Below are 24,001 nucleotides of genomic sequence, written 5' to 3'. Positions count from 1 at the left end.
TAAATCATTGGTTGTTACGGTAAGAAATGTCAGTTAAAATATATCATATAGGAGACACACACACAGTGATATTTGAGAAGTGAAATGAAGGTTATTGGATTTACAGAAAGTGCACAATAATTGTTTAAACAAAATTAGGCAGGTGCATACATTTAGGCACCACAACAAAGAAATGAAATCAATATTTAGTAGATCCTTCTTTGCAGAAATTACAGCCTCTAAACGCTTCCTGTAGGTTCCAATGAGAGTCTGGATTCTGGTTGAAGGTATTTTGGACCATGCCTCTTTACTAAGCATCTCTAGTTCATTCAGGTTTGATGGCTTCCGAGCATGGACAGTTCTCTCTAACTCACACCACAGATTTTCAATTATATTCAGTTCTGAGGACTAATGCTGGGCATACACGGAGCGATCTGGCAGCTCGATCAGCCGCTGGATCGACTCCCGCCGCATCCCCGCGGCCGCCCGGATCGATTCCCGCTCATCCCCGCGGGCGCTTCTGTGACGCCGTCGATATGACATATCGAATGCGTCATGGAGTTACGAACGCCAGTTTCTTCGCAAACCAACCAAACTGACATCTGTTGGTTTAAAATACACTTTTTTTTCTCTTACTCTCTGGCTGCTAGCAAACCCTGGCTCTTTGGTAGCTTCTAATTACAGCTCTTCTCACCTCTGTGTTAAAAGCGGTTCCCCCAGCATCCCTGGAAAGGTTATAGCTCATCCATCAGAGATTAGATGGACAGAAGCTAATAAACCACCCCTTCCCCCAGACGGGTAGGAACCAAACACACCAGGGGGTTCTCCCAGGATTACCTCAGCTGAAGGATCAAAGAGAATCCATCTCCCAGCTGACCTTTCTGTGATCTCACAAATATGAAATCCATCTTTTGTCATAAAGATGACTTTCCAAATAGGCAACAGCCTCTAGAACCCACTTATTATGAAATTTGGGACAAACCACACAATTGGATGCTTCCGAATTAAAGGTAAGCCCTGCCAAAGCAGAGATATTTTGGGGTCACCGTTCACTCTAAACCCCCCAAGTTTGATATCATTGTTATCATTAAATTCTGATCAACCTGAAAATGTTATCAGATTTAACATAACCTGTATGGTTTGAAGATTAGCACACCTATCATGACTCAGCTATATTTTTGTGTTCATGTGAGGGGCGGGCAGATCTCCTGTTCCAAAGAGGTGTGTGATCCACGCCCCCTAACCCCTCCTTGCTGGAGTGAGGGCTATAACCACAGAGAGCCGAGAAAGCTCTTGGCCCATTTTACCTGAAATCCTGGCCTCATAACATCTGGGCAGCCAGCGGGACACTGGCGCAAAATCTCCATTGGATTTCTCACAAGGCCTCTGGCCGCATGGCAAAACCGCCATTTTGGGACTTTCTCACAAAGGCCGCATGACAATCGGCCATTCTGGACTTTGATTGCCGCATGGACTACCAATAACGGTATTTGAACTGTATATTCGGACATTCTGTTTCTTTTCACCTCTTCTCTCTGTCAAATCAATCTGTTCTAAAATAAGCTGTGTGTATGTAGTTTAGAAATAACCACAAAACTGGGCAAGCACCATCAACCACACAATAATACAATAAAGTACTGAATATTGAGTGTGCAGTAAGGAACTCGAAATATTATACCAAGACTAAACAAGAAAAGTAGTTCCCTCAAACACCGCACCACTCAGCAATAAATAGTAAATTCATCATCTTTATTCAAATTTAGACATAAAATCACTTAAAAACAATTGGAAGCCATACAACAAAAAAATAATATATATATATAAAGTATAAATGAGTATTAAGCATATAATATATGGGTGCTAATCATTAACACTGTCCATAGAACACGATAATACTGGTAAGGTGCAGTAGTAAAGAGATAAAATGCTACTGATGAAATAAAATGCTGACCAGTGAGCTAAGTTTATGCCCGGTAGAAGCCGCCACATTCCGGAGAGCGGCGAATCGCGACGGCACGTCCTTGGACGCCATGCCTTATCTGTCCTTTTTGATTTTCCCCTGGTAAGTTTAGCTGACTGGTCAGCGGGCACGCTGTCTTCTTTGCACTTAACACTTGTTCATGCTTCCTTGCACATTATTGTCCAGCGTGGTTACGCTGTTCCTATTCCTGCACTCTGCACTTTACATTCCTTGTTGTTTTTTACCCCTTTGTGGGCTTCTCTTTGCACAGTCACTTTCAAATTATCACGTGGTTGTTCAGATTGCCTGGCTTTGTGCATTTTATTTCATCAGTAGCATTTAATCTCTTTACTACTGCACCTTACCAGTATTATCGTGTTCTATGGACAGTGTTAATGATTAGCACCCATATATTATATGCTTAATACTCATTTATACTTTATATATATATTATTTTTTTGGGGTCTACATGAAAAGGGCGCCGGTAAAAAAGGGCGCCTGGTGGAGCCCATATATATACCAACTTCGGCTACAAAAAAGGCGCCTGGTGTAGCCCATATAAACTTCGGCTACAAAAAGATGCTTGGTGTAGCCCATATAAAAACTTCGGCTACAAAAAAAACAAGGCGCCTGGTGTAGCCCATATAAAAACTTCGGCTACAAAAAAACTCCGGGATGTGCTAATTACTATTCCCCCTCCAGGCTGCCATGGATAGTGGGGGAATGAAATAATTCGGCTTCCAGCGCTTGTAGCCCATATAAAAACTTAGGCTAGAAAAAAAAGGCAATAATATGGGCTACAGAGGGGCACCTTACTGTAGCCGAAAAAAATATGGGCTACAAAGGGGAGCCCGCTTGTAGCTGAAAACCTTGTAGCCGAAAAAATATGGGCTACAAAGGGGAGCCCACTTGTAGCCTATATCAAAACTCGGGCGCCCTTTTCTACACCTTGTAGCCCATATTTCCAGAAATAACATTGATGTCTATGGCGGCGCCCTTTTCATACAGGCAGCTCGGGCGCCCTTTTCAACCGATCCCTTTTTTTGTTGTATGGCTTCCAATTGTTTTTAAGTGATTTTATGTCTAAATTTGAATAAAGATGATGAATTTACTATTTATTGCTGAGTGGTGCGGTGTTTGAGGGAACTACTTTTCTTGTTTAGTCTTTGTAGTTTAGAAATAAACTAACAATTTTTATCGTTCAGTCTTGTGCCTTTTCTGGTCATCTGATTGCTGCTATAACGAATCTGCCCTCTGAAGAGTCAGGCATACTACCACATTGTTTTATGATTTGCTTATAAATTGTTGATTTGCTAGCTAGGTTGTAAATAACCGTTTCTTCCTTCTAGGATTAGCTAGTACCAGATTTCCTGTGCAAAATCGATAACTTTTGTTTCTCAATTGTAAATACAATTCGAGATTGCATCATATAGGGACCCAGCAACCTTTCTTTAACGTCACATTGCTCACAGTCTTTAAGCCGTCGGAAGTGACTATTCCCCGAACGGTGACTGGAGCATGTCGAACGTGATTGGGCTGGCTACCGTATTATGATAGCGTTGGGGTCTCTTCACCCTAGTTGGAGACTGCCTGCTCCTCAATCAGGCAGTGGTGGCAGTGTATTTACCCGATTTCCAGCGCGAAATCGATATTTTTTTAGTTTATAGATTGTACATACAATCAGAATTGTATGGGCACCTCCAACCAATCTTAACCGTTTACTACGCACACAGTGAATTTGCCTCCAGCAGTCTCTAGTGCATGAGACCTGCATGGCAACAGTGGCCTAGTAACACGGGATTGGTGGATATTTGTCCCATTACATATTGTCGGCAACTGCGTGACCAATCTTTATTGCCAGTCTGTTCACCGTACTTCCTGCGTATGCTAACGGGATCAGATTAGACGGGATTGGCACGCTCTGTCGCTTTTTCTTTCTTCCCTCCGACGATACAGCAACTGGTCTCGTTGTCCGTCTGCACCCGTACTTCCTGCGTACGCTAACGGGAGCAGATCTCGACGGGATCGCGGGGCTGGATTGTCACAGCTTCCGCTCAATTTCCCGCTATTGTCCGCCCGAGGGGATTGAGCGGGGAATCGATCCGCGTGGTGATCGGACCTGTCGGAAATTATCAATTGAGCCATCAGCGGCTCGATTGATGTAAAAAAAAAAAAAAAAAACGTGCCGTGTTTGCCCGGCATAAGATGGCCATTCCAGAACAGTGTACTTGTTCCTCTGCATGAATGCCTTAGTGGATTTTGAGCACTGTTTAGGGTCGTTGTCTTGTTGAAAGATCCAGCCCCGATGTAGCTTCAGCTTTGTCACTTAATTCGGGACATTGGTCTCCAGAATCTGTTGATATTGAGTGGAATCCATGCATCCCTCAACTTTGACAAGATTCCCAGTCCCTGCACTGGCCACACAGCCCCACAGCATGGTGGAACCACCACCATATTTTACTGTAAGTAGAAGGTGTTTTTCTTGAAATGCTGTGTTGTTTTTCCTCCATGCATATTGCCCCTTGTTATGCCCAAATAACTAAATTTTATATTCCAAAATGAAGCTGGCTTGTCCAAATGTGCTTTAGCATACCTCAAGCGGCTCTGTTTGTGCTGTGGGTGGAGAAAAGGCTTCCTCTGCATACAGCATCTCCTTGTGTAAAGTGCGCCGAATGGTTGAACGATGCACATGATGTTGTAGATCTTTGGTGCTGGTCTGTGGGTTGACTGGCTGTTCTCACCATTCGTCGATTCTGTTTAGCCGAGATTTTTCTTGGTCTGCCACTTCGAGCCTTAACTTGAACTGAGCCTGTGGTCTACCATTTCCTCAATATGTTCCTAACTGTGGAAACAGACAGCTGGAATTTCTGAGACAGATTTCTGTATCCTTCCCCTAAACCATGATGGTGAACAATCTTTGTCTTCAGGTCATTTGAGAGTTGTTTTGAGACCCCCATGTTGCTACTCTTCAGAGAAATTTAAAAGAGGAGGGAAACTTACAATTGACCCCCTTAAATACTCTTTCTCATAATTGGATTCACCCGTGTATGTAGGTCAGGGGTCACTGAGCTTACCAAGCCAATTGGAGTTTAAATAATTAGGTCTAAGGGTTTGGGAATCAATAAAATGACAACAGTGCCCAAATTTATGCACCTGCCTAATTGTATTGAAACAATTATTGCACACTTTCTGTAAATCCAATAAACTTCATTTCACTTCTCAGATATCACTGTGTGTGTCTCCTATAGGATGTATTTAACTGACATTTTTTACCGTAACAACCAACGATTAATGCAGGAAAATCATGACGATTAACAACGTTGCCCAAACTTTTGAATCCCACTGTATCTGAGCTAAAATACAGCTTGAGCTGAAAAAAAAGATTCCGGTTGAAAAAAAGTCACTTCCGATCGAATAAACCAATGGATTGAATGCTTTATTTTTTCTCTCAATTTGATTTTTCGGCATATTCAATCATTTTCCCTTGGATTTTCAGCCTAATCGAACGTTCGTGTGTGTTGCCTCGAAAACAACTATGCAATTTTTTCGATCTAATAGGATAATCGAAGGAATTTATCTAATTGGAAAAAAATGAAGAAAATGTACCATGTATGGGCAACTTAAGTCTGCACTAAGAAGCATGCCTCCTGACTATGGTCTCAGGATGCGTGCCCCTCCATTTAGAGAAGCAGAAGTAAGACACAACACAATGGGGATGCCACGGTCACCTGAATGACAAGGAGAGACCAGGAGCCAAATGGGTATTTATACTCACACAGGTGGGCTGCAGTCCTTGCAACCACCTTATATCGCCAATCTGCATAGCGTGCGCTCCTGTGTATATGTGCGATATGCGTCTACTAGTGTGCATAGCGTGCAGCGCATTACTTTAAGGGATTGTTCACATCATAAATTGCCAGCGCTATAACAAGTGCTGAGGGATTTATTAAGAGTTTTTCCTCCACTTTTTCCTGCACTTTGCGCTTAGAAAAGCGCTTTTCTAAGCGTTTTTGCACAGCGATTCGTTTTTTCACTTTCTGACGTCACACAGGAAGTAAACTCTTTCACCCAGAAATGAATAAATGCAATGTATTTACAGTGTTCTCCCCAGGTTCTTTTAGCCAGGTGCTGCATTCTCTCATATAGTCCCACCCGGCTACTTTTTCATGCCACCCGGCTGGAAACATTTTCTGGGGAGAACACTGTATTTATTCATGAAAGCGCTGGGGAAATTGCTATATAAAGCGCTTTTTCAAGAGCTTTGCGATTTCCCTACACCTTCCATTGAGGCAAATCACCCCAAAAATTGGCCAGGCTGCGCCTTGCTGAGCAGATCAGAAACGAACCGCTCAGATGTGAGCTTTCTCATAGGGAATCATTGCACAAGCGTTTTTAGGGCGATTTTGAAAATCGCCGGAGCTTAAAGAAAAAAAAATGAAAATGCCCTAGATGTGTACAAGCCCTAAAAGCACGCTGTGGAAATAGCGCGAGTAACAGGAGGATATTCGCGAGATTTCCTTTAGTAAATCAACACCTATAATCTGTATTTTAAAATATGAAACAGAGCAGGAAAGTTCAAAGGGTCATTAGCTCTGCAGTAAAACCTTAAACAAACAAGGAACAGCGAGAGACAGGTTGAGATAAGTGCTTCAGAAAATAGCACTGCTCTCTGACTAAATTAGTCGGAGAGTTCGGAGAAGCTCTTTTGCATAGATCACCAGTGAAGTTTCTTAAAGGGAACCTAAACTGAGAAGGATATGGATTTTCCTTTTAAAATAATACCAGTTGCCTGACGACTTGGGAGTCAGCCTGCAGAGGAGAGCGGGGGCCTTCTGGGCTCTGTGTACATTTCAGTCAGACACTTGGGAGTCAGCCTGCAGAGGAGGGCGGGGCTTTGTGAGCTCTGTGTACATTTCAGTCAGGCACTTGGGAGTCAGCCTGCAGAGGAGAGCGAAGTCCTTCTGGCTTCTGTGTACATTTCAGTCAGGCACTTGGGAGTCAGCCTGTAGAGGAGGGTGGGGTCCTTATGGGCTCTGTGTACATTTCAGTCAGGCACTTGCGAGTCAGCCTGCAGAGGAGAGCGGGGTCCTTCTGGGCTCTGTGTATATTTCAGTCAGGCACGTGGCAGTCAGCCTGCAGAGGAGAGTGGGGGCCTTCTGGGCTCTGTGGACATTTCAGTCAGGCACTTGGGAGTCAGCCTGCAGAGGGCGGGGATTTGTGAGTTCTGTGTACATTTCAGTCAGGCACTTGGGAGTCAGCCTGCAGAGGTCGGGGCTTTGTGAGTTCTGTGTACATTTCTGTCAGGCACTTGGGAGTCAGCCTGCAGAGGAGTGCGGGGGCCTTCTGGGCTCTGTGTACATTTCAGTCAGGCACTTGGGAGTCAGCCTGCAGAGGAGAGCGAAGTCCTTCTGGCTTCTGTGTACATTTCAGTCAGGCAGTTGGGAGTCAGCCTGCAGAGGAGAGTGGGGGCCTTCTGGGCTCTGTGTATATTTCAGTCAGGCAGTTGGGAGTCAGCCTGCAGAGGAGAGTGGGGGCCTTCTGGGCTCTGTGTACATTTCAGTCAGGCAGTTGGGAGTCAGCCTGCAGAGGAGGGCGGGGCTTTGTGAGCTCTGTGTACATTTCAGTCAGGCACTTGGGAGTCAGCCTGCAGAGGAGGGCGGGGTCCTTCTGGGCTCTGTGTACATTTCAATCAGGCACTTGGGAGTCAGCCTGCAGAGGAGAGCGGGGTCCTTCTGGGCTCTGTGTAAAGGAACCCAGGCGACTTGGCGGCCGATCGACTATCCAATTCCATTATTATTAAGTGCATGCCTGACTGACAATGCAACCAATTTCGGGATGAAAATTGGTCGCATAGTCGATCGCGCATGCTGCAAGATGTTGCGCCAACTTGCTCAATCGACGTGCTATTTCAGGATGTTTGACAAATGCAGCGAAACCCCAGCGCTGTTCCCCCACTGTTAAAGTGTACCTGAAGCGACATGTGACATGATGAGATAAACATGCGTGTGTACAGTGCCAAACATTAATAACCGGGCTATTTTACTTGTTTTATTTTGCTGCCTGAAAGAGGTTTTTTTAAGGCATGGAAGTGACAGCTTCTGTCTTGACAGTACTTTGTCGGGAATATAGTTAACATCACTGATAAGCAAATTACAGTCATAAAAGTTTTCCTGGCAGAATACAACTTCTGAGAGCAGGTGGAAATAGAAAAAGGTCAATAGTTCAAGTATTTTCATTTAGGGACACTTGGTAGGCTGCCACTGAGCAGAGACAACCAAACATTCAATCTACTTTGGAAGCGCTTAAACATAAAATGAAACCATGGGATATCTAAAAAGGCATTTTAGGAGAAGGAGAATAAATATAATTGTTTATCTCATCAGTTTATCTTCACCTCATTTTCACGTTAAAGGAACATTATCAATTAAAATGACTTTTTTTTTAATACTCTATATACTACTATACATTAGGGTACATATTATCACTAGTGCTAGGGACACTTTATTTATTCACCCAGCTCTCTCTCCCTGCTTAAAAATCATCCATCATTCCTCACACAGCTTACAAATATACTTCACCATGTCACAGCATGCAGGAGACATGAGGAGGAGGCTGATCTGAGGAGGTAGCTGGTAACTTTATAAACTGTAATGTAACTAGCAGGAATATGTGTATTCACTATTCCTGACTGACTGACTTGTGATGTTCCATTCCAGGCTGCATCTACTTCATAGGCTTCTGTAAGAGGGAGACACACTGTTTCCAAAGGCACTATCGGGATCGTTATCAGTCAGAAAACAGAAGACAAGGAACACACATTGCAGGAATCTTTAATGCTAGGTACACACAATGCGGCGTCCATTTCACCATATCACAGCCCATAACACTGAGGATATAGTCACAATGCAGCACTTTATAGGTGAATAAGGGTGTGATGTGTGTAATGTGACTGCACAGTGTGCCTGTAATGAGGTATAAACACACTATGTACACAGGGAATGTGAGGAGTAATAGGGGTGTGATGTGTGTAATGTGACTGCACAGTGTACCTGTAATGAGGTATAAACACACTATGTACACAGGGAATGTGAGTAGTAATAGAGGTGTGATGTGTAATGTGTCTGCACAGTGTGCCTGTAATGAGGTATAAACACACTATGTACACAGGGAATGTGAGAAGTAATAGGAGTGTGATGTGTAATGTGACTGCACAGTGTGCCTGTAATGAGGTATAAACACACTATGTACACAGGGAGTGTGAGAAGTAATAGGGGTGTGATGTGTGTAATGTGACTGCACAGTGTGCCTGTAATGAGGTATAAACACACTATGTACACAGAGAATGTGAGGAGTAATAGGTGTGTGATGTGTGTAATGTGGCTGCACAGTGTGTCTGTAATGAGGTATAAACACACTATGTACACAGGGAATGTGAGTAGTAATAGAGGTGTGATGTGTAATGTGTCTGCACAGTGTGCCTGTAATGAGGTATAAACACACTATGTACACAGGGAGTGTGAGAAGTAATAGGGGTGTGATGTGTGTAATGTGACTGCACAGTGTGCCTGTAATGAGGTATAACACACTATGTACACAGGGAAAGTGAGAAGTAATAGGGGTGTGATGTGTGTAATGTGACTGCACAGTGTGCCTGTAATGAGGTATAAACACACTATGTACACAGGGGAATGTGAGAAGTAATAAGGGTGTGATGTGTGTAATGTGACTGCACAGTGTGCCTGTAATGAGGTATAACACACTATGTACACAGGGAATGTGAGAAGTAATAAGGGTGTGATGTGTGTAATGTGACTGCACAGTGTGCCTGTAATGAGGTATAAACACACTATGTACACAGGGAATGTGAGAAGTAATAGGGGTGTGATGTGTGTAGTGTGACTGCACAATGTGCCTGTAATGTGGTATAAACACACTATGTACACAGGGAATGTCAGAAGTAATAGGGGTGTGATGTGTGTAATGTGACTGCACAGTGTGCCTGTAATGAGGTATAAACACACTATGTACACAGGGAATGTGAGAAGTAATAGGGGTGTGATGTGTGTAATGTGACTGCACAGTGTGCCTGTAATGAGGTATACCAAACACTATGTACACAGGGAATGTGAGAAGTAATAGGGGTGTGATGTGTAATGTGACTGCACAGTGTGTCTGTAATGAGCTATAAACACACTATGTACACCGGGAATGTGAGAAGTAATAGGGATGTGATGTGTAATGTGACTGCACAGTGTGCCTGTAATGAGGCATAAACACACTATGTACACAGGGAATGTGAGAAGTAATAGGGGTGTGATGTGTGCAATGTGACTGCACAGTGTACCTGTAATGAGGTATAAACACACTATGTACACAGGGAATGTGAGAAGTAATAGGGGTGGCATGTATGTAATGTGACTGCACGGTGTGCCTGTAATGAGGTATACCAAACACTATGTACACAGGGAATGTGAGGAGCAATAGGGGTGTGATGTGTGTAATGTGACTGCACAGTGTGCCTGTAATAAGCTATAAACACATTATGTACACAGGGAATGTGAGAAGTAATAGGGATGTGATAAGTGTAATGTGACTGCACAGTGTGCCTGTAATGAGGTATAAACACACTATGTACACAGGGAATGTGAGAAGTAATAGGGTTGTGGTGTGTAATGTGACTGCACAATGTGCCTGTAATGAGGTATAAACAAACTATGTACATAGGGAATGTGAGAAGTAATAGGGGTGTGATGTGTAATGTGACTTCACAGTGTGCCTGTAATGTGGTATAAACACACTATGTACACAGGGAATGTGAGAAGTAATAGGGGTGTGATGTGTGTAATGTGACTGCACAGTGTTCCTGTAATGAGGTATAAATACACTATGTACACAGGGAATGTGAGAAGTAATAGGGGATGTGATGTTGTGTAATGTGACTGCACGGTGTGCCTGTAATGAGGTATAAACACACTATGTACACAGGGAATGTGAGGAGTAATAGGGGTGTGGTGTGTGTAATGTGACTGCACACTGTGTCTGTAATGAGGTATAACACACTATGAACACAGGGAATGTGAGAAGTAATAGGGGTGTGATGTGTAATGTGACTGCACAGTGTACCTGTAATGAGGTATAAACACACTATGTACACAGGGAATGTGAGAAGTAATAGGGGAGTGATGTGTGTAATGTGACTGCACAGTGTGCCTGTAATGAGGTATAAACACACTATGTACACAGGGAATGTGAGAAGTAATAGGGGTGTGATGTGTGTAATGTGACTGCACAGTGTACCTGTAATGAGGTATAAACACACTATGTACACAGGGAATGTGAGGAGTAATAGGGGTGTGATGTGTAATGTGACTGCACAGTGTACCTGTAATGAGGTATAAACACACTATGTACACAGGGAATGTAAGAAGTAATAGGGGTGTGATGTGTGTAATGTGACAGCACGGTGTGCCTGTAATGAAATATAACACACTATGTACACAGGGAATGTGAGAAGTAATAGGGGTGTGATGTGTGTAATGTGACTGCACAGTGTGCCTCTAATGAGGTATAAACACACTATGTACACAGGGAATGTGAGAAGTAATAGGGGTGTGATGTGTAATGTGACTTCACAGTGTGCCTGTAATGTGGTATAAACACACTATGTACACAGGGAATGTGAGAAGTAATAGGGGTGTGATGTGTGTAATGTGACTGCACAATGTGCCTGTAATGAGGTATAAATACACTATGTACACAGGGAATGTGAGGAGCAATAGGGGTGTGATGTGTGTAATGTGACTGCACAGTGTGCCTGTAATAAGCTATAAACACATTATGTACACAGGGAATGTGAGAAGTAATAGGGATGTGATGTGTGTAATGTGACTGCACAGTATGCCTGTAATGAGGTATAAACACATTATGTACACAGGGAATGTGAGAAGTAATAGGGGTGTGATAAGTGTAATGTGACTGCACAGTGTGCCTGTAATGAGGTATAAACACACTATGTACACAGGGAATGTGAGAAGTAATAGGGTTGTGGTGTGTAATGTGACTGCACAATGTGCCTGTAATGAGGTATACACACACTATGTACATAGGGAATGTGAGAAGTAATAGGGGTGTGATGTGTAATGTGACTTCACAGTGTGCCTGTAATGTGGTATAAACACACTATGTACACAGGGAATGTGAGAAGTAATAGGGGTGTGATGTGTGTAATGTGACTGCACAGTGTTCCTGTAATGAGGTATAAATACACTATGTACACAGAGAATGTGAGAAGTAATAGGGGATGTGATGTTGTGTAATGTGACTGCACGGTGTGCCTGTAATGAGGTATAAACACACTATGTACACAGGGAATGTGAGGAGTAATAGGGGTGTGGTGTGTAATGTGACTGCACAGTGTGCCTGTAATGTAGTATAAACACACTATGTACACAGGGAATGTGAGGAGTAATAGGGGTGTGATGTGTAATGTGACTGCACAGTGTGCCTGTAATGAGGTATAAACACACTATGTACACAGGGAATGTGAGGAGTAATAGGGGTGTGATGTGTGTAATGTGACTGCACAGTGTGCCTGTAATGAGGTATAAACACACTATGTACACAGGGAATGTGAGAAGTAATAGGGGTGTGATGTGTAATGTGACTGCACAGTGTGCCTGTAATGAGGTATAAACACACTATGTACACAGGGAATGTGAGAAGTAATAGGGGTGTGATGTGTGTAATGTGACTGCACACTGTGTCTGTAATGAGGTATAACACACTATGAACACAGGGAATGTGAGAAGTAATAGGGGTGTGATGTGTAATGTGACTGCACAGTATGCCTGTAATGAGGTATAAACATGCTATGTACACAGGGACTGTGAGAAGTAATAAGGGTGTGATGTGTGTAATGTGACTGCACAGTGTGTCTGTAATGAGGTATAACACACTATGAACACAGGGAATGTGAGAAGTAATAGGGGTGTGATGTGTGTAATGTGACTGCACAGTGTGCCTGTAATGAGGTATAAACATGCTATGTACACAGGGACTGTGAGAAGTAATAAGGGTGTGATGTGTGTAATGTGACTGCACAGTGTGTCTGTAATGAGGTATAACACACTATGAACACAGGGAATGTGAGAAGTAATAGGGGTGTGATGTGTGTAATGTGACTGCACAGTGTGTCTGTAATGAGGTATAACACACTATGTACACAGGGAATGTGAAAAGTAATAGGGGTGTGATGTGTGTAATGTGACTGCACAGTGTGTCTGTAATGAAGTATAAACATACTACGTACACAGGGAATGTGAGAAGTAATAGGGGTGTGATGTGTGTAATGTGACTGCACAGTGTGGCTGTAATGAGGTATAACACACTATGTACACAGGGAATGTGAGAAGTAATAGGGGTGTGATGTGTGTAATGTGACTGCACAGTGTGGCTGTAATGAGGTATAAACACACTATGTACACAGGGAATGTGAGAAGTAATAGGGGTGTGATGTGTGTAATGTGACTGCACAGTGTGTCTGTAATGAGGTATAACACACTATGTACACAGGGAATGTGAGGAGTAATAGGGGGGTGATGTGTAATGTGACTGCACAATGTGCCTGTAATGAGGTATAAACACACTATGTACACAGAGAATGTGAGGAGTAATAAGGGTGTGATGTGTAATGTGACTGCACAGTGTGCCTGTAATGAGGTATAAACACACTATGTACACAGGGAATGTGAGAAGTAATAGGGGTGTGATGTGTGTAATGTGACTGCACGGTGTGCCTGTAATGAGGTATAAACACACTATGTACACAGGGAATGTGAGAAGTAATAGGGGTGTGATGTGTGTAATGTGACTGCACAGTGTGCCTGTAATAAGGTATAAACACACTATGTACACAGGGAATGTGAGAAGCAATAGGGGTGTGATGTGTGTAATGTGACTGCACAGTGTGCCTGTAATAAGGTATGAACACACTATGTACACAGGGAATGTGAGGAATAATAGGGGTGTGATGTGTGTAATGTGACTGCACAGTGTGCCTGTAATGAGGTATAAACACACTATGTACACAGGGAATGTGAGAAGTAATAGGGGTGTGATGTGTGTAATGTGACTGCACTGTGTGCCTGTAATGAGGTATAAACACAGTGTACACAGGGAATGTGAGGAGTAATAGGGGTGTGATGTGTGTAATGTGACTGCACAGTGTGCCTGTAATGAGGTGTAAACACACTATGTACACAGGGAATGTGAGAAGTAATAGGGGTGTGATGTGTGTAAGGTGACTGCACAGTGTGTCTGTAATGAGGTATAAACACACTATGTACACAGGGAATGTGAGAAGTAATAGGGGTGTGATGTGTAATGTGACTGCACAGTGTGCCTGTAATGAGGTATAAACACACTATGTACACAGGGAATGTGAGAATAGGGGTGTGATGTGTGTAATGTGACTGCACAGTGTGTCTGTAATGAGGTATAACACACTATGTACACAGGGAATGTGAGAAGTAATAGGGGTGTGATGTGTGTAATGTGACTGCACAGTGTGGCTGTAATGAGGTATAAACACACTATGTACACAGGGAATGTGAGAAGTAATAGGGGTGTGATGTGTAATGTGACTGCACAGTGTGCCTGTAATGAGGTATAAACACACTATGTACACAGGGAATGTGAGAAGTAATAGGGGTGTGATGTGTGTAATGTGACTGCACAGTGTGTCTGTAATGAGGTATAACACACTATGTACACAGGGAATGTGAGGAGTAATAGGGGTGTGATGTGTAATGTGACTGCACAATGTGCCTGTAATGAGGTATAAACACACTATGTACACAGGGAATGTGAGAAGTAATAGGGGTGTGATGTGTGTAATGTGACTGCACAGTGTGCCTGTAATGAGGTATAAACATACTATGTACACAGGGAATGTGAGGAGTAATAGGGGGGTGATGTGTAATGTGACTGCACAATGTGCCTGTAATGAGGTATAAACACACTATGTACACAGGGAATGTGAGGAGTAATAAGGGTGTGATGTGTAATGTGACTGCACAGTGTGCCTGTAATGAGGTATACACACACTATGTACACAGGGAATGTGAGGAGTAATAGGGGTGTGATGTGTGTAATGTGACTGCACAGTGTTCCTGTAATAAGGTATAAACACACTATGTACACAGGGAATGTGAGAAGCAATAGGGGTGTGATGTGTGTAATGTGACTGCACAGTGTGCCTGTAATAAGGTATAAACACACTATGTACACAGGGAATGTGAGGAGTAATAGGGGGGTGATGTGTAATGTGACTGCACAATGTGCCTGTAATGAGGTATAAACACACTATGTACACAGGGAATGTGAGGAGTAATAGGGGTGTGATGTGTGTAATGTGACTGCACAGTGTGCCTGTAATAAGGTATAAACACACTATGTACACAGGGAATGTGAGAAGTAATAGGGGTGTGATGTGTGTAATGTGACTGCACAGTGTGCCTGTAATGAGGTATAAACACACTATGTACACAGGGAATGTGAGGAGTAATAGGGGTGTGATGTGTGTAATGTGACTGCAAAGTGTGCCTGTAATAAGGTATAAACACACTATGTACACAGGGAATGTGAGGAGTAATAGGGGTGTGATGTGTGTAATGTGACTGCACAGTGTGCCTGTAATGAGGTATAAACACACTATGTACACAGGGAATGTGAGAAGTAATAGGGGTGTGATGTGTGTAATGTGACTGCACTGTGTGCCTGTAATGAGGTATAAACACAGTGTACACAGGGAATGTGAGGAGTAATAGGGGTGTGATGTGTGTAATGTGACTGCACAGTGTGCCTGTAATGAGGTGTAAACACACTATGTACACAGGGAATGTGAGAAGTAATAGGGGTGTGATGTGTGTAAGGTGACTGCACAGTGTGTCTGTAATGAGGTATAAACACACTATGTACACAGGGAATGTGAGAAGTAATAGGGGTGTGATGTGTAATGTGACTGCACAGTGTGCCTGTAATGAGGTATAAACACACTATGTACACAGGGAATGTGAGGAGTAATAGGGGTGTGATGTGTGTAATGTGACTGCACAGTGTGCCTGTAATGTGGTATAAACACACTATGTACACAGGGAATGTGAGAAGTAATAGGGGTGTGATGTGTGTAATGTGACTGCACAGTGTGTCTGTAATGAGGTATAAACACACTATGTACACAGGGAATGTGAGAAGTAATAGGGGTGTGATGTGTAATGTGACTGCACAGTGTGCCTGTAATGAGGTATAAACACACTATGTACACAGGGAAGGTGAGAAGTAATAGGGGTGTGATGTGTAATGTGACTGCACAGTGTGCCTGTAATGAGGTATAAACACACTATGTACACAGGGAATGTGAGAAGTAATAGGGGTGTGATGTGTAATGTGACTGCACAGTGTGCCTGTAATGAGGTATAAACACACTATGTACACAGGGAATGTGAGAAGTAATAGGGGTGTGATGTGTGTAATGTGACTGCACAGTGTGCCTGTAATGAGGTATAAACACACTATGTACACAGGGAATGTGAGAAGTAATAGGGGTGTGGTGTGTAATGTGACTGCACAGTGTGCCTGTAATGAGGTATAAACACACTATGTACACAGGGAATGTGAGAAGTAATAGGGGTGTGATGTGTGTAATGTGACTGCACAGTGTACCTGTAATGAGGTATAAACACACTATGTACACAGGGAATGTGAGAAGTAATAGGGGTGTGATGTGTGTAATGTGACTGCACAGTGCACCTGTAATGAGGTATAAACACACTATGTACACAGGGAATGTGAGAAGTAATAGGGGTGTGGTGTGTAATGTGACTGCACAGTGTGCCTGTAATGAGGTATAAACATGCTATGTACACAGGGACTGTGAGAAGTAAATGGGGTGTGATGTGTGTAATGTGACTGCACAGTGTGCCTGTAATGAGGTATAAACACACTATGTACACAGGGAATGTGAGAAGTAATAGGGGTGTGATGTGTGTAATGTGACTGCACAGTGTACCTGTAATGAGGTATAAACACACTATGTACACAGGGAATGTGAGAAGTAATAGGGGTGTGATGTGTGTAATGTGACTGCACAGTGCACCTGTAATGAGGTATAAACACACTATGTACACAGGGAATGTGAGAAGTAATAGGGGTGTGATGTGTAATGTGACTGCACAGTGTGCCTGTAATGAGGTATAAACACACTATGTACACAGGGAATGTGAGGAGTAATAGGGGTGTGATGTGTGTAATGTGACTGCACAGTGTGTCTGTAATGAGGTATAAACACACTATGTACACAGGGAATGTGAGAAGTAATAGGGGTGTGGTGTGTAATGTGACTGCACAGTGTGCCTGTAATGAGGTATAAACCCACTATGTACACAGGGAATGTGAGAAGTAATAGGGGTGTGGTGTGTAATGTGACTGCACAGTGTGCCTGTAATGAGGTATAAACACACTATGTACACAGGGAATGTGAGAAGTAATAGGGGTGTGATGTGTGTAATGTGACTGCACAGTGTGCCTGTAATGAGGTATAAACACACTATGTACACAGGGAATGTGAGAAGTAATAGGGGTGTGATGTGTGTAATGTGACTGCACAGTGTACCTGTAATGAGGTATAAACACACTATGTACACAGGGAATGTGAGAAGTAATAGGGGTGTGATGTGTGTAATGTGACTGCACAGTGCACCTGTAATGAGGTATAAACACACTATGTACACAGGGAATGTGAGAAGTAATAGGGGTGTGGTGTGTAATGTGACTGCACAGTGTGCCTGTAATGAGGTATAAACATGCTATGTACACAGGGACTGTGAGAAGTAATAGGGGTGTGATGTGTGTAATGTGACTGCACAGTGTGCCTGTAATGAGGTATAAACACACTATGTACACAGGGAATGTGAGAAGTAATAGGGGTGTGATGTGTGTAATGTGACTGCACAGTGCACCTGTAATGAGGTATAAACACACTATGTACACAGGGAATGTGAGAAGTAATAGGGGTGTGGTGTGTAATGTGACTGCACAGTGTGCCTGTAATGAGGTATAAACATGCTATGTACACAGGGACTGTGAGAAGTAATAGGGGTGTGATGTGTGTAATGTGACTGCACAGTGTGCCTGTAATGAGGTATAAACACACTATGTACACAGGGAATGTGAGAAGTAATAGGGGTGTGGTGTGTAATGTGACTGCACAGTGTGCCTGTAATGAGGTATAAACACACTATGTACACAGGGAAGGTGAGAATTAATAGGGGTGTGATGTGTAATGTGACTGCACAGTGTGCCTGTAATGAGGTATAAACACATTATGTACACAGGGAATGTGAGAAGTAATAGGCGTGTGATGTGTGTAATGTGACTGCACTGTGTGCCTGTAATGAGGTATAAACACACTATGTACACAGGGAATGTGAGGAGTAATAGGGGTGTGATGTGTGTAATGTGACTGCACAGTGTGCCTGTAATGAGGTATAAACACACTATGTACACAGGGAATGTGAGAAGTAATAGGGGTGTGATGTGTATTGTGACTGCACAGTGTGCCTGTAATGTGGTATAAGCACACTATGTACACAGGGAATGTGAGAAGTAATAGGGATGTGATGTGTGTAATGTGACTGCACAGTGTGCCTGTAATGAGGTGTAAACACACTATGTACACAGGGAATGTGAGAAGTAATAGGGGTGTGATGTGTGTAAGGTGACTGCACAGTGTGTCTGTAATGAGGTATAAACACACTATGTACACAGGGAATGTGAGAAGTAATAGGGGTGTGATGTGTGTAAGGTGACTGCACAGTGTGCCTGTAACGAGGTGTAAACACATTGGCCTCAATTCACTAAGCTTTATCAAATACTTTATCAAACGTTTGATAATTTACCTCATGGGTAAAAACTAATTTTGAATTCACTAAGGTGTTATAGATTTATCGAATGTTTTATCAATAAAATATTCGATAAATCTATAAAACATTAATGAATTCAAAATTAGTTTTTACCCATGAGGTAAATTATCAAACGTTTGATAAAGTGTTTGATAAAGCTCTGTGAATTGAGGCCATTATGTACACAGGGAATGTGAGAAGAATTGCAGTAAAAATCTCATAAAAATCACCGTGATTGCACGATTGTGCCGATTTTTACCACAATGTTAATGAAAGTGAATGGGAGCGATTTTTAAAAAGTGCTCAGAAAAGCGCTTATAGTGTGGCTGAGCCCTCAGAGTTGGGAAGTCTTCGCCTGTCCTTAGCATTGTATTTCTGCTGTGAGATGTACCAGGATGTTTCTCACACATCCACCACCTCCGGTCTCAACATAACAGAACATATTCTGAAGCCATCAAGATGTCAGTACTGTTATTGTAAGTGAGCTGCCACCAAACACAATTCAGAATAATGGGAATCTGAAGTGAAAATAAACTTGATATAATGATTTGTAATATGTGTAGTACAGCTGAAAAATAAAACATTAGCAGCAGAGATTTGAGACTAATATTGTTTCCAGTACAGGAAGCTTTAAAGTGGACCCAAACCAAAAAATGTTTTAATACAAAATATGTAGTTGCACCACTCTGATACATACAAAAAAAAATAAACACTCCTTCAAGCGTATGAGCATTTCAATGCATGCCTTTCACTTTTCTCTTTTCATAACTATGGTTATACAGGAGGAAGCCATTACTTCTGAGCTTAGTAGGAGGTTTTAGATCATGGGTGTGTTTGTCATCAGATGCCCTCCCTCACATGGGCGTTGTCTATGTGAAATCTCACACAAGCTGAGATCACCTCCCGTGACATCATCAGTAGCAGCCTGTGTTTTTATTTGTTTTTTCCTCCTGTCAAGGAAGTGACAGCAAGTAAAAATGGTCTGAACTGTTCGTGGGCGAATCTTTATGTGCCTGTACTACTTCCAGGTCGCTATGACCCGGAGTAGTACGGCTGCGCTGGCCCGGCCGTGTGCATCCTTGATCGCGCGCCTGTTGCCGGGCACTCTCTGCGCATGAGCGTGACATCACTCATGACATCACGCACATGCGCAGAAAGTGCCCGGCAACAGGAGCGCGATCTAGGATGCGCACCACCGGGCCAGCGCAGCCGTACTACTCCAGCTCATAGCGACCCGGAAGTAGTACAGGGTGAGGTGTTCGCCGGTGAACGGTTCGGGAACCATTCACCGAAATCTCTAACAGTAAGTTGTCAGAGCAATTTCTAAAGACAGAAAGGGTCTTTTCTTTTTTTCTTCTTCTTCTTCTTTAGCCCCTATTGTTTTTCAAACCTTTTACGACACCCACAGTTCATGTTTTGTGGACAACGTGTGTGGATGTACACAAAGCATCAACTCTAGGGGCTTGATTCACTAAACCATGATAAGTCATATCACGGCCGTTTTTTGCGTGCATTTTCGCTTGATCATGAATTTGCGCACGATCATGAATTTGCGCTTTTTCGCACGCAAATATTTGCATGCAAATGATATTTTGTCGCGCAAATTTGCGTTTGTGTGCACAAAGACATCGTTTGTGCGCAGAAATTCGTGTTTGCGCATGCAAATTCGCGATCGCGGGCAAAAATGCAGGTGAAAACAGTCATTATATGACTTATCCCGGTTTAGTGAATCAAGCCCTTGGCGTGTCCTGAGGACAAGTCATATTAGCTGACCAGATAGTGCCCCCCTCCCCCAGTATAGCCAGTACCTGCCCAAATAGTCCCCCCTCCCCCAGTACACCCAGTAGCTGCCCCCAATAGTTCACACTCCCTCAGTATAGCCAGAATCTACCACCAATAGTCCCCCTTCCCCCAGTATAGCCAGTAACCGTCCCCTATCCACCCCCCCCCCCCCCAAGTATAGCCAATCGCTGCCCCAGTAGTACCCCGCTCCTCTAGTATATAGTCACTAGCTGTCCCCTATACCCCCCCCCCCCCCCCAAGTATAGGCAATAGCTGCCCCAATAGACCCCAGTAGTCCTCCCTCACCCAGCATCTACCAACAATAGTCCCCCTTCCCCCAGTATAGCCAGTAACCGTCCCCTATCCACCCCCCCCAAGTATAGCCAATCGCTGCCCCAGTAGTACCCCGCTCCTCTAGTATATAGTCACTAGCTGTCCCCTATACCCCCCCCCCCCCCCCCCCAAGTATAGGCAATAGCTGCCCCAATAGTCCCCGCTCCCCAGTTTAATCAGTAGCTGTCACTATCTTCTTTTTATCCTCAGGCGGCTCTCGGCTCCCTCCGGCTCCTGGTGGCTCGCAGCATCTCTCGGCTCCAGGCTACCTCCGGCTCGCAGCTCCTTCCGGCTCCTGACGGCTCATGGCTCCTGGCGGCTCGCAGTTCCTTCTGGCTCCTGGCGGCTCATGGCTCCCGGCGGCTCGCAGCTCCCTCCGGCTCCTGGCGGCTCATGGCTCCCTCCGGCTCCTGGTGGCTCACGGCATCTCTCGGCTCCTGGCTACCTCCGGCTCGCAGCTCCTTCCGGCTCCTGACGGCTCATGGCTCCCGGCAGCTCGCAGCTCCTTCCGGCTCCTGGCGGCTCATGGCTCCTGGCGGCTCGCAGCTCCCTCCGGCTCCTGGCGGCTCACAGCTGCCTCCGGCTCCCGGCGGTTTTTGGCTCCCAGCGGCTCTTGGCGGCTCGCTCCGGCTCCTGGTTCCCTCCTGGCGGCTCCCGGCTCCCTCTTGGCAGTTGCTGGCGGCTACTGGCGCTACTCTCCTCTCCACTTTTTGACAGGTGGCGCCGCTGGATGACTTCACCCACAGTGGTCAAGACACCGCGAGACTTGGCCGTCTCCGGCAAGGCAAGGTCTCCTCTTCCCATCTCCTCCTTTGCCGGACACCTCTCACTCTACTACAGTTTGCCGGTTTTTTCCCGGCAATTTCAAAGGAGGGGAGGGGTTACTGCCTCCAACATTAAAAAAATAGTAATTTTCATCATGCAGCAGAAGAAATGCTGTTATTTATTATTATAATTTAACAAATAGGGTACAATGTAGTTTTTTTTAATTTGGGTCCACTTTAAGAAACTCAAGTTGTTATCTATGCAAAAGAACCATTGAGCTTTGCGACTTTCAAAGTCATAGAGAGCTCTGTCTTCTGAAGCTTGTTATCTCAACTGTCTGTCACTGTATTTTGTTTTTTTCTGCAGAGGAGAGTTCGAAAGTTCATTAGCCTGCTCTGTGAAATCCTTTAGAATGCTGAGTGAAATGTGTAAACTACAAATATTAGAGAATGATGCAGTGTTATAAAAAAAAGCAATAGAACTGAAAATAAAAATAGGAGACCAATTTATTTGCTACTAATGTAATATTAGTTATCAGTGCTACACAACCAGTTCATCATATCACCATTTTTTTTCGCTTCAGTGTCACTTTAAATGACAAAAATCTAACATGAGTACTTAACAGCATAACCCTTAATGTAGACAGTCTGTGGGCAGTGGCACAGTTGTAACAACTAAAACAATAGTTCATATGTAATGTTGATCACTCACCTGTTCTGTTTTCTGTAAGATTGTCCTCCTCCATAGTTGTCCCCATTATCTCCCCCTCCTCTACAGACTGCTGATCACTCCCCACATATGTTTCTTCTTCCTCTTCTTCTTTAATCACTCTTATTATTAAACCCTCCTCCATAAATTGCTGATCACTCCTCACATACGTCTCCTCTTCTTCCACTTTAATTGTTCTTATCATGTCTCCCTCCGCCGTAGACTGCTGATCACTCCTTACATACGTCTCTTCTTCTTCCTCTTTACTGGTCCTCATCATGTCACCCTCCTCCATAGACTGCTGATCACGGCTTACATACGTCTTTTCTTCTTCCTGTTTAATTGTCCGCATCATATCACCCTTCTCCAGAGACTGCTGATCACTCCTCACATACGTCTCTTCTTCTTCCTCTTTAATTGTCCTCATCATGTCACCCTCCTCCATAGATTGCTGATCACTCCTTACATATGTCTCTTCTTCTTCCTCTTTACTTGTCCCCATCAGGTTACCCTCCTCCATAGACTGCCGATCACTCCTTACATATGTCTCTTCTTCTTCCTCTTTATTTGTCCCCATCAGGTTACCCTCCTCCATAGACTGCCGATCACTCCTTACATATGTCTCTTGTTCTTCCTCTTTATTTGTCCCCATCAGGTTACCCTCCTCCATAGACTGCCGATCACTCCTTACATATGTCTCTTGTTCTTCCTCTTTATTTGTCCCCATCATGTCACCCTCCTCCATAGACTGCTGATCACTCCTCACATATGTCTCTTGTTTTTTGAGCTTATATCTTAGTTCTGGAAAGGAGAACAAATTATAGCAGTAAGATATTAGCATTAATAATCAGAGCACAGAAAAGAACATCATTTGCTAGGGGGTGATAATATCCCATAAGCTGTGGTATCCTGCACATTCAGCACCACAGGGAAGAGATACAGGCCTGCCTTCCATAATGTCTGGGATAAACATAAAACTCCTGTGACTGCAGTAATAAACACAGATGATAACAGGTGTATTTAGATGTATGATTTATAGCATAAGAAGTAATAGAAATCCAGAGATAAAGTAATACAGAGAGTGTGCATACGTGTGAGGCACCAGCTGGAGGTGGCAGCTGCTCCACAAGGATCTTATGGGCTCAGTATTCCATGGCATACAAGATCGGCCAGTCACAGCTCCACACTGACCTCCTCTGTAACAAAGTATGTCCACCCCGACCTCTGCTCTGCCCAATATACAACAACAATTACCTCTTCCAGCCGAGTATTCTCTCCACCGCCTGCAAATTGTCGCCTTGCTTTTACATCACTTCCTATCTTTGTCTAATTTTTTTCCTATCCGTGCGTTCCACATAGGAGCTGCGAGGTCGCCATCTTGTGGTAAATAGGCTAACTGCAGCGTCATCTAATAATATTAGTATTACAATTTTCTCTATCACTGAACAACATCTTCATCTACAGCCACCAGGCTTGCTCATCATGAGCTAATCGTGAGTAACCCAGGGGCGTATCT

General features: G+C 43.7%; 1 protein-coding gene across 1 annotated transcript in view; it reads right to left on the bottom strand.

Annotated features, from left to right (window-relative positions):
• Window positions 1–23,794, bottom strand: part of LOC137535497 (zinc finger protein 605-like) — a 71,219-nt gene extending 47,425 nt beyond the window's left edge. Inside the window, exons 1-2 of the mRNA XM_068257331.1 lie at window positions 23,740–23,794; window positions 22,489–23,286 (exon numbers count right to left, since the gene is read on the bottom strand). Coding sequence (XP_068113432.1) covers window positions 22,489–23,230 — 742 coding nt within the window. The 5' untranslated portion in view covers window positions 23,231–23,286; window positions 23,740–23,794. The remainder of the gene's footprint in view (window positions 1–22,488; window positions 23,287–23,739) is intronic.
• Window positions 23,795–24,001: the final 207 nt, after the last annotated feature.

This window comes from Hyperolius riggenbachi, chromosome 10 (assembly GCF_040937935.1).
Source record: "Hyperolius riggenbachi isolate aHypRig1 chromosome 10, aHypRig1.pri, whole genome shotgun sequence".
Classification (NCBI taxonomy): Eukaryota; Metazoa; Chordata; class Amphibia; order Anura; family Hyperoliidae; genus Hyperolius; species Hyperolius riggenbachi.
This window is presented reverse-complemented; position numbering and strand designations above follow the sequence as displayed.